General features: G+C 40.1%; 1 protein-coding gene across 1 annotated transcript in view; it reads right to left on the bottom strand.

Annotated features, from left to right (window-relative positions):
* Positions 1–12,134, bottom strand: part of LOC149149237 (alpha-glucan phosphorylase, H isozyme-like) — a 319,983-nt gene that overhangs the window by 146,419 nt on the left and 161,430 nt on the right. The window contains exon 8 of the mRNA XM_089440496.1: positions 6,392–6,484. Coding sequence (XP_089296622.1) covers positions 6,392–6,484 — 93 coding nt within the window. The remainder of the gene's footprint in view (positions 1–6,391; positions 6,485–12,134) is intronic.

The following is a 12,134-nucleotide window of genomic DNA, read 5'->3' as shown; positions in this document are numbered from 1 at the left end:
GGACACTGAGTTATGCTCTTCCCCCTGTTTGAGCTCCCAGGGTGAGGAATTGAGCCTTAGAGCTCCCAGGGTTGAGGGACCTCTGGATTTGACAGAGTATACCCCAGTTGGCATCTGTCTTTCCCACCCATCTGGCCAATGGGTGTTGGTTGCTTGAGTTAGGCGCAATCCTTACCACTTATGGTAAGTGGTATCCCACTCAAGCTAGAGATGCAGGTGTTCTACCACTGACTCTTGAGGGTCAAGTTGGGAAGATCAACAAATAATAGGATAGGCATAATCCTTACCATTTATGGTAAGTGGTATCCCTCCTATTATCGCCAGGCAATGGGATAAGCACAATCCTTACCTCATGAGGTAAGTGGCATCCCCCCTATTGTCTATTGGATTCTCGGGTCATAGCATTGGCTCCTTGCTTGCAGAGATTCTCATGTCCTAACATTGACTCCTCGCTGGCAAAGATTCTCGGATCGTAACGTTGGCTCCCCGATGGCAGATGATTCTCGGGTAGTAGCATTGGCTCCCCTCTCGCAGAGATTTCCGGGTAGCAACATTGGCTCCCCACTAGCAGTTATTCTAGGTGGCAGCAGTAACTCCCAGACGAATATAGAGGGTGGTAGTTGAAGCTCCCATATGATTCTTCTTCTTTAGATTTGAGAATGATTCGGCAGATATAGTCAAGAAGAGATGAGACATGATTTGATGATTTTTGCTCTGTAATTTCAAGTTGGACTTCTAAGGCATATATATATATATATATATATATAGGTGTTGGCCTTAACTAGGGACAACCTCCATGAAGTTAAGTTTATAAGAAAACTGGGTAAGCCGACCTATAGCATGAACTAATTTAGTCCTAATGTGTTATGGTTGGCATGATCTAAGCCTTAATATCATTATTATATTTGATGAGTTGGCCTCTTGGAGGAGTTTCATTGGTTGTTTTGGATGTTGGGTTTGCTATGAGGCCTAGTTTGACCACCCTTTCAAGGCCTACTTGCCTAGAATTTGAGGTCATCATTGAAGGATGACTTGGGCAATTCTTCTCACATCCTGTGAGGCAGCTTATCATGGGAAGGGCTCTTTGTGTGGATTTGAGGGTTCCTTTATCCATTACTATGATAAAAGAGCTATTGAAGCCCTTGTGTCCTATTACCACACAATCTAACAGGACCTAAGGAGGGATCCCTATAAAACAAAGAGCTAGACTAAGTGATAACAATGGGACAATGGCCCATTGTCACCGCAGCCAGTGTCCCCTACTCTTTATAGACTTTCAACAATGGGAGGAGTCAGAGGTCGATAGATAATCACCTTTGATTGATATTCTAGGGTTTATGGTGCTAGGTGATAAGGAAAAGTCTGTCAAAGGAAGCTCTATATGATGTTTCAACACTTCAAAAGGGTGTTCGCTCTCTTTAAGAGACCTAGAGGAATCTTGCACAAGACCTAGGGTTTTATGAATAATCGTGGGAAGAAATGCTTCCAAGATGAACGCAATGAGGAGAAAGGGATTTTTAAGATTTATTCCTATGAAGACTAAGCTCATACAACCCTCAAAGAAGTCCCCAAATCAAAAGAATGCAAGTTAGGGTTTCCCTTCTAGGGCACACCTAGGGAAAAGTTTTTATGGATGAAAACTCAAGAGATGACCACCAAATGTTGAGGTCTTGTAGACAAGACTCTAAACTTGGGGTAGATGCTCCCAGAATCCACCTTTCCACTTTCTAGAGAATTTCGCCCTATGCCCTAGCCTACCCATCCAAGAAGAGGGGACCGAAATTTTGGAAGGAGAATTTATGGAGAAAAAAAGGTTTGATCACCAAATGGCTTGGACTAGTGCCTTCTTCTTTGGGCTATGGAGTCCTAGATGCTTTAGATTTTCTAATTTTTCCTTCAAGGAGGTTAAAAGTTGATGCCCTAGCTACCAACCTTCAATAATTACCTACTATTAGGATATGGAGTTTCATGAAGAAAAATAACATTTCATCACTAAGAACATTCATTGCATGTTATACCATGAATAATATATGCAAGAAGCAACCAAATAGCTTCCAAAAATTTCTTCGACAAAATTAGGGCACAAAAGCAGTTACTTAGTTGCAGCAATACAATAGACAATTTCAAAGAAAGATTTCATTAAAAAAAATGGATTTACAAGATAATCACGCAATATATCAATCCGTATTCAAGAAGTAGCTTCAAGACAAAACCAAAAATCAGCTCCAAACGCCTAAGTGCATCCAAGATACTCCAAAAGCTCTACAAAGAAAAAGTGTGAATTTGCCAAGAAGGTTGGAATTTCCAAGTGTGATGATGATCTCTTACAAAAGAACTTGTGTTCTATTTATATGAGACTCACTAAGTCGAATTAGCCTAACTAGCCCCCAAAATATTAAAATAATGAGCAAGAAACAAACCTTGGTCACAAGCCAACCAAGTAGCTTTCATAAATTATGAATTAGCCATCCATATGCTAGCCGAATTGATGACGTCATGTTGATGTAGGGTCGTTGGAGGGCCACATTGAGTCCTCTAGGTGCCAAGGTGTGAGAGAGGGCTCCATAAATCACAAATTAGGGGATGGCCCCTAATTCTCCATGCAAGTCATCATGTGGGGCCCCAAAGTGGTTTTGGGGCACAAATGTTGGTCTCATGGGTCTCTTGATGATAGATAAGCTTGTATAATGCTCCAAATGAGGGCTCTGATGATGGTGCTTGCCCTCCCATGTCTCAAGGGTGAGACAAACCTCCTCAGGGCCTCGAATTAGCTGCCACTCCATAATGGTATGCCAAATGGGCACACTAATCCAAGTGCATAATCTCATGAATAATGTGGGGAAATAAACAAATTGTTGAAAGTGCTGAGAGTGCCCATGGTGTGAAATGATTATCTGCACATGATGGGAGTCTGATGGTTCTCAACACATCCCCTATGGTGTCAATATAATCCTCTAGTGGACTTGGGCCCCACTTAAGTTGCCCAACCCATGATGGAACTACCTGCCAATCACATATAATGTCCAATGTGCCTCCTACCCTTCAGGTACAATAATTCATTAGTGCATATAAGTGAAACATAGTTTGTTTATCAAGGGCACAGTGAGACTTCATATGGGGTTTCCCTTCCAAATTTGGGGCTTTGAGCTCAAAGTAGTGTTACCTCCCTAGGTAGGAGTGATTAATAAACAACCCTATTAGGTGTTCCCAACCCCTAAGGGGAAAGACAGATCCAACGCACATGCTTCAATTGATATGTGAGTGATGATGAGATGGATGGGGACACAGGGGTCTCAAGGCCAAATGCCATGGGTACAAGCATGGCAATGATAAGGAATGTCCACATATTAGGTATATAGATGTAGGAGGGAGCAATCGTGGATACATGACATATTCGACCTTTGTTTTTCCACCCTTCTTCATTTGTCTTTTTCCTTTTCTTGATTTTTCTTTGTATTACTGCTCGAGGCTCCAAGAAATGAGAGCATGTTGTGTATGATGTAAGGAGTCGCTACCCCCTCGATGTGGGGCAGTTCATTGCCCACCAGAGGTTGGCACATGCATGGATTTCTAAATAATGTAGGGGCCCTAGGAACCAGTGTGATGGCCATGAGGGGTATAGCTCATGCTTTCCTTTTGCCCATGTGCTATATTAATGTCCCGACCATCTTTTGCATTTTATAATATTCTTTTGTTTTGTTTCTTGCTTGTGGCCCTAATATGGTTTTAACTTTCTTTTAGTTGCATCAACCTCCGGGGCAACGTTTGTCCCAGACATGTGGACAAGGGGAGGGGGTGTGCCAGTGCCTTGAAGACCAAATGGTCATGTGGACCCAGAGAGGGAAGATGATGAAATAGGACTTGTAATATGAAAAGGGGAGTGAAAAATGTGAAACACGAAAATAAGATTGTGCTACCAAAATTGGGGTTTCCCAAGCAGTGTCATTCCTGAAGCCATAGGCCAATATGTGAGATCCCACGTGTAATGTCCCTTCCTAAATATTTTTCTAAGGAGGGAGAACCCAATTTTGTAAATTTTGTCATTTTTGGTCTAAAGGCAAATTTTGGAGAAAATACTTAGGAAAAGTGGGTCGAAATCTTTTTAGTGGAATGTGGGGGCCACCTTCCCACAAAATAATACACACCACTTGGTAGAGAGTTTGAATTTCCTAAGGGAGGTCGAAGTCATAGGAGGGACCCACATGAGACCAAGGGCTAGCAAGTATAAATAAGAGGGAAGAAGCATCATTTGGGGCTTTTGACATTTTGATAATCAATTGTTACTCTAGTTGTTCAACTGAGTTACAAGTGTTGCTTAGCACAAGAGCTTCCCAAGGAGTGAAGCTCAACCTTTCTTCGGTGGACCTTGAGTGCCACCCTAGGAAGGCTTTTACCTTTGTTTGGAGGTTGGGAGAGAGGCATCACACAGGTACCACGCCATTCTGGTTCAACTGGGACGCAAAAGGAGAAGCCATGCAATCATTGAGGGAGATTGGTACCGGAGCTGGAAATTACATTGTTGTTGGGGTGTTTCTTGGCCAAATTCCAGGTAAAGGAGGAGGATTTGCAGGAGAAGAGGGAGTCCCTCACGCAGTATGGATTTTTGGGCGTAGAGACTACATCATCATCTATAGGCCTACGCAGTCACTTGTGGGTGCCAAGTGTGGGGAGTCTTGGGTGAAGGATTGAGGAGTTGGGTTGCTCAAATTTTGGTTGGAAGGTAATTGTGGGGAGATTTCTAGCAATTTGGGAGCAGCAAACATCACTCTCTGCTATAGGTGAAATTTTCTGGTTGTGGAGAAGGGCCAAGCTATTTGGGGCCGAATTTTGAGGGTCAAAACCAGAGCAAACCCTTTCTAGGTTTTTGGCAAGGATTTCAGCTCTAATTTTACAGAATTTTCTGGGCAGATCTGAGGGGTTGAATCAGGGTCTCAAGATAGCCAGCAATGTAGAAAAACTGGGCCAGCGCAGATTTCTGGAGGACAAATTTCTACAGCAGTTGGGCACTGATATATTGACCACCTGAGGCTTGTAGCTTTCCTTGTGCAAGCCCAGGTGCACTCCTATTTTCCTATTGTACTCGAGCAGTTCTATATAAATAAAATTGCCCATTTTGGCGTTCTGGGAGCATTTTCTGTTTTACGGGTGTTTAGTGAAAAAAATTGTGTTGAATTATTTTATGTCTTTGGTTATCACTATAAGATTTCTATTAGGAACATTACACCACGAGACTAGGGTTAAGGATTTAACCCATCATTTAAGGTGAGGAACAAAACCCCGGTCAAAACCCTTCCTTCTTCGAGGTCACCCCATAGTCCATGCCCAAGATGCCCAATGAAAAACAAGCATAAGCACCCAATTGCACAATGAAATACATAGCTTCCAAGTTGGATTGCCCACCTTCGAACACATGCTCTCAACAGATGGGCGAGGCGACACATGAATGATTCAGGAAGCAGAGATAAAGTGGCACAATATATCGGCTACATCGGTGGTTGTTAGGGGTTGCTAGTTGCTGGCTGAAAAGATATCTAGGAGAGAAATTCTCCTATGGGGTCAGCCACTTTTGGTGGGTAACATGTCCACATTGGAATCATTTGGAGGTTGAATATGGAGCTTGGGAAGCTCTTGTACCATCATTTGAAGGCTCTAGTGCCATGTACCCAATTTAGGGGGGCTAGTGGATGTAGGATTTGAATACTTATGAAAAAAGGTGAGCTGCTTGGTGGACCTCAAGGCTAGCAGGCCCACAGGGTAGCCACACTTGTCTACTTTGGGAGAAATTTTTGGGCCTATCTGCTCAAATTTAGGGGGCAATGGATGACAGATTGGAAGACTTTGGGAGCAAGTCATGCAGAAGGGCCTTTGGAGGCTAGATGCTGCACCAGCACCCTTTTTTTCATCTTTTGAGCGCTTGAGCCCCTATTTGTATAAATGGCATTAGAAGCCCCAATTTGTGTTATTTTAGATTAATTAATTTGTAGAGAGGGCCTTTTGATTAATTAATTAATGATAAGACTGCTATATTGTAACCAAATTCCTTATTTACAACCCTGGTGAGCTAACTAATAACTGGAATTCCATTGAGATAAGTAATCTATGATCTGTCAGGCTAAGTGAGACAACCAGTTCTAGAATGTTGTAAAAGCTTGTATTTGACAAACATCTTCTATAAGTCTACATAAAACGACACATTAATGTAAGATTTTCAAACACTGCAAAAATAGTTATAGATGACAGACTAAAGTCTAAGATGCAACTAAAGAAGCTCAGTTGAAAATATTGCAAACATTAGAATGTAAGAGGTGGCAAAAACCAACCAGCTATTGACTATTTTTTAGAAGAAATTCAAGAAAAGATTGCACCTTGCAGGATAAAATTTTCAACATACTTGTAAAGAAGCACTGCATAGAAAAAACTGCTGCTTCAAGCGCAGAAGCTTTCCTTCTTCTGTGGCATCTCCCGGGTACAAAACAGCACAAATCTGCAAAATCTCATCATTAAACATTAGAACATCAGATAGGCAATAATGACATAAACATTTCAGTCATACATACTCAAAGTCAGTCTGATATTTTATATACAAAATGTTTTTCCACTCAATTTGCTATGGTTCTAGATTTAAGCAAAGACTAATACCAATATATATTATCATGTTTAAGCTATAGTGAGATCTCTAAGGGGCCTGGTTGAAAATGAAAAGCATAAGGCCATAAGTGCATACAAGACAAGTTTGTGATGGAAGAACAGCAATGGGAGAAAGAATGTCATTTTTGCATGCCTCAATATGCAATATATGGTCATCTGGAAAATACTCTTGCCAAACTAGTATAATTATAAGACAATATTTAGAACAACTCATCAGTATATTTAAAGAGTAAAATACTGAGGTCGCGAAAAAAGACAAAACTAACAAAAAATTGAAAAATTGAAACCAAGCAATGTACAATGATGGTGGATGCGACAATAATGTTGTGTCTAGTAACAAGTTCCAGAGAATAGGATTCATCATCAGAGAGGAATGATCACAATTGATTTTTCCACCCATCAAACAAAACTCAAATAAAATAGGATAGAGCAGAGCCAGAAAATGTGAAGGCTCATTGGTCATAATATAAGAATAAATGTGCAGAGCACAAATTTGAGGTCTGATAACCATCAATCCTCCAGGAAAACATGTTTTCCTACAACGTAAGGCCTGCTAGTCACGTATGGAAGAGATAGATGATATGATCAGAGATGGGGCAAGATGAAAAGAACTTCTCAAAACACTAGTGATCTAAGATGATACCATGAACTTGATCAAATAATAGAATATAATATCTCTCTTAAGGAAAGTGAATGGAAGATGAGGTCCTTTAAATAGAGAGAAGACCTTCCTCATGAGTGCTATGTGGAAGGTTACCAAGCTACATTCAAAGTGTTTGTTTAAGGTTTATAATTCAACTCCATCTTGTCCCCTTATTGGAATGATCATCTCATGTCTACTAATACATTGAGGACATGCAATATATTGTAAATAATGATGATTTTTTGGGATATAAATCAATTATATAAAGGTGAAAACTAGACATACCCTGTTTGTATCTCTATCCTAAGTGATGCTATAATCTGAGGTGTGAAGCAAATGCCACAGCCCATGTTGTCACTACCAGCATGCCTGTAAAGTGAACTACTTCACCTATGTTCGCCATCAGCCTAGCTAACACCATAACCCACAAACCTTGTTGGTGTCACAACTAATCTAGCAATATGTCTTCACTCTTTGCCTTGGTACAATGATTGTCATAACTTGAGAGCAGCCCCAATGTGACTACAACATTCACTTCAAGAGTCCTACAAGCCATGAAACACACAAAGTTCATCATTAAAATGAGAAAAGAAACTGTAGAGAATAAACTACAATGGTTGTCATAGCTGCACTAGCCATTACTTTCACAGTAAACCCAAGCAGTAACTATTACTATGTGCCAAGAGGTTCGAGGTTCAAATCCCTTCGACTTACCCGTGTCTGCGAAAGGGGCATACGTAGGCACCTAGGGGTTTTAGTAGTAGCAGTTGGAATCAATCTCATGTCACGCGAGTACAAAAACGGCCTAGTTGTTGATTCCTATAGACACAAAAAAAGAAAAAGAAAAAACTTCTAGTCTTCCAACATTTTTCAATTCTTACAACATTTTACTAATGTTTTTGGACATGTTGCCCCTCTTTCAGCAGGGGTACACATATACACATTTTCATTGTTGGGAGCACCATTGTAAGCCCAAAGAATTCAAGTCAAAGCCTTGTAGGCCATGTGGAGGCTGTGTAATATGGTATTCTAGGCCCTATTACCAACCAAAAGGGGTGACCCCTAGGAGAAACATTTCTCCTATTCATCTCTTCCAACCGGCAGCCAGCAGTCCTAAGAGCCACCGAGTAGCCGATGTGATGTGCCATCCATATCTCTGCCACCTGCGTCAGTCATATGTTTCCTCACCCACCTAGCAAGAGCACATGTTGGAAGGTGGGTCTCTTATAAAAAGGTACTTTATTCATTTTGCAATTGGGTGCTTATGCTTGCTTGTATTTGGGCATTTTGACATGAATTATTGGGTAACTTGGAAGAAATAAGGGTGTTGGTCGTGATCTTGTTCCCTCACCTTAATGGGGGGTTAATTTTCAATCCTAGTCTAGTGGGACCTCCCTTAATGGCCCAACGGGTATAGGAGGGGCACTACCTGGGAAGCAATGATTGAGATAATATAGCCCCATCTCTCCCTATGGGACCTCCCTTAATGGCCCAACGGGTATAGGAGGGGCACTACCTGGGAAGCAATGATTGAGATAATATAGCCCCATCTCTCCCTATTCCTTACTACTTTCCATCTTACATTACAAGCCCTTATTCCACCTCCCTTCTTTAGGTTCAACTAACCACTGGTTCATTGGGATTTGGCATCCACACATCCTCATACCTAGGTAGGGCCTAGAAATGTACCTTGGGAGGTTGATGTAGCTAAAAGAAACAAAAAGAGCATATGATAGCCACAGGAAAAAAAGAAAAATCAAACTGCAAAAGATGGTCGAGGCTTACAAATTAGCACGTGGGCAAAAAACAAGCATGAGATCTACCTCACTCATATGGCCATCACCTGATTCCTAGGCAGGGAAACATATGGGCAAGGAAACATATGGTCGATGCAAGTGACAGAGATAAAATAACACATCACATCAACTATAAGGTGGTTGTTAGGGGGTGTTGGATGTCGGTTGGAAAAGGATTATTAGGAGAAAAATTCTCTGAAGGGTACTCACTTTTGGTGGGTTACATCTGGCTCCAACTAGGACATGAACTCATCATAGAGTGCATGATCCATGTACTCGAATGAGTTCATGAGAACTCCAACAATCTCCTGAGACGCAAACCTATATCCTGCACATCACAATACAACTATTGGGAACATGTGCATTGAGCGTACTTTTATCACCCATGTTTTTCATCAAATAATAAATCCATACAAAAAAGTAAATATATTTTAATTGCAATAATAATCTACAATGCAACCTAATCTAGAATGAGAACATAGTATGACGATAGTAGCTATGCAAAAGAAAACATGCAATGCATCCTACAATACCATGCATGTTATATTATCCAAGGGCTAACTATAGTCATATAACCAATGTAACCAATATATTAGTAAATCAATAGCATTCTTCCTATCCTTACGATCAATCATGAATAGAACCAAGAAAAAGCATAACAATCATGTCAATATCACAAGGGTAGGAGCTAACTATAGTCATATAACCAATGTAACCAATATATTAGTAAATCAATAGCATTCTTCCTATCCTTACGATTAATCATGAATAGAACCAAGAAAAAGCATAAAAATCATGTGCAATATCACAAGGGTAGGAGGCGGGAAATTTAGATGACCTAGAGTTATGCATAGGGGTCATGGAAAAAAAGGGGGTAAATGAAATAGGCCTGCACCATTGGCTCATCCCTTCCACCCTAAATATGGAGACCTCAATGATCAAGCTTAATAGTTTTACCTTAAAATCCTCCTTCAATATGGGACCTTGCTTGATGCACCCATATTCATATTGAAAAGGGCAAGGAGAAGGAGATGGAGGATCATAACAACTAGATTGCTCAATGTAAAGGCCATATTGAAAAGAGATCACCACACCATGCCTACCATTCTCAATACCTTTCCAAGTGGTGATGAAAGCAAGAGGGTCCAAGGGTGAAAAGAGTAAGATGTGATATCATCATCATACTTCGAGAAGAACCACAGTGGGGAAGCTAACTTTTTCATTCAAATTATGGTGGTGAGTGTTGAATTTTGCAACTATGGTCGGTCTTCATAATGTATATTCGGCCCTTGGTGTATTTATATTGATTTTTGTAAAGCATATTTTAAATGCTAGAGTAAAAAGAAAATTATATTTTGAGTAATGTCCCATTTGGACTTTTAAAAGAGGAAAATTTGAATTTTGAAATTGAAACTTTTGGCTCCAAGTTTGTCAAATCAGCCTTCCCTCCAAGTCAAGTCAGCCCAAACAAAGTCACACCCATTCGACCAAGGTAGAAAATTATATAAAGGCAGCTCGACCTCCTCCTCAAGGCACTGATTCGCACTCTCTCAAGAACACAATTTATGGGCATCCTAGCGAAGATCAAGAAGGACAAGGCTAAAAAGAAGGACGAATTGGATCTCTCTCTCTCAAGCTCGCACATGTGGATAGACTCTCGCTCTTTATAGTTCACGTATTTCTAGGTAGTTTCTATTGCATGGGCTGAAATTTCTAGGTAGTTACTAGGGGCCAAAATTCTGGAATTCAAGCAATTGCAAAAGGGCCGAAATTCTGGGACAGATCAGGAAGAGAAAAGTGTTGGATTAGATTGGGAGACTTGAATTGGAGGGTTTGATTAGGTGTGACCTAGTTAATGACTAGAAGTTCTAGATGTGTCTCATGTTGAACAGAAGAATTTCTCTATTGAAACGGTTGTTGCCTTTTTTCCCCTTAGTGGCTTTTCCCAGGGTAAATCTTGTCTTCTCTTTGTGCATTGGAATATCTACATTTCTATTGTTCTTGTATGGTTGAATTTCTAAAGTATAATTGTCAAATGATATATTGGAATAATTTAAAAGAAGATCAACATCAAAAGTAATTATCAGTTTTTCAGAAATATTGTACTAGTCTCTATCGCACTTAGAAAATCAACATGTTATCAGAGCTTTGGTGAAGGAAGGAACATCGGTATCACCTTTGAAGAAAGCCCACATTGAGATCACTATTGTCGAAGTCCTCCTTGTTGATTTGAATCCATGGCTTCTTCTATGAAATCAATGAACAAGTTGGAAGGATCCTCAAACTTCAGAGCTTGGAAACTTAGAATTGATATTGTTCTTGCAATGAAAAAAGTTTTGTATATTGTAACAGGGAAGGTTGTGGAATCAGCAGATACTGCAGGAATGGAGAAGTTTAAAGAGGATGACATCATTGTCATGAGTCTCATTGTGGACTCCATTAAAGATAATCTAATCCCTATATTGCAAAGCCTAATACTTCCAAGAAGATGTATGATGCCCTAACTAATCTATTTACTATCAAGAATGTTGGTCAAGCCATGAGCTTGAAGAATGAGCTTCGTGACGTAAGGATGACGAACGATGACACCGTGGCTTCATATTTAGTAAGGATCTCACCCATCTGTAGTTTGCTACTTAAAATAATCAAGGAGGAGATAATATCTAATCCCCAAGTCGAATTTGATGAGGTGACCTTCAGTTGTTGACTTAGAATTTTTATAAGCAATAGAATTCTAAAAAAATATGGAAAATAGGCCTCAAAGATACATCTAAATCTCTCAAACCATGATAGTTGTTGGAAAACTAAGGGAGGTTTATGTTAATTGGTCCATTCCCTCCAAAAAAACCTCTTTTGATTTTCCAAAATTCATCTCCATTTATTCGCAAACTGCATTTTAAAACAGTGAATAAAACAGGAAAAATCTTGTAGGTGTTGGAAAATGATTTTGCAACACCAGTAAAAAACGAAAATTACAATGCTTCTGGTTACGAAACTTGGTATGAACATTGTTTAATATTTGAAATGATCATTAATGACCACAAACC

Source organism: Pinus tabuliformis, chromosome 9 (genome assembly GCF_031772625.1).
Source record: "Pinus tabuliformis cultivar Carrire ecotype Pingquan chromosome 9, CPIR1, whole genome shotgun sequence".
NCBI lineage: Eukaryota > Viridiplantae > Streptophyta > Pinopsida > Pinales > Pinaceae > Pinus > Pinus tabuliformis.
The sequence above is the reverse complement of the archived record's forward strand: the minus strand, read 5'-3'. Positions and strand labels throughout refer to the sequence as shown.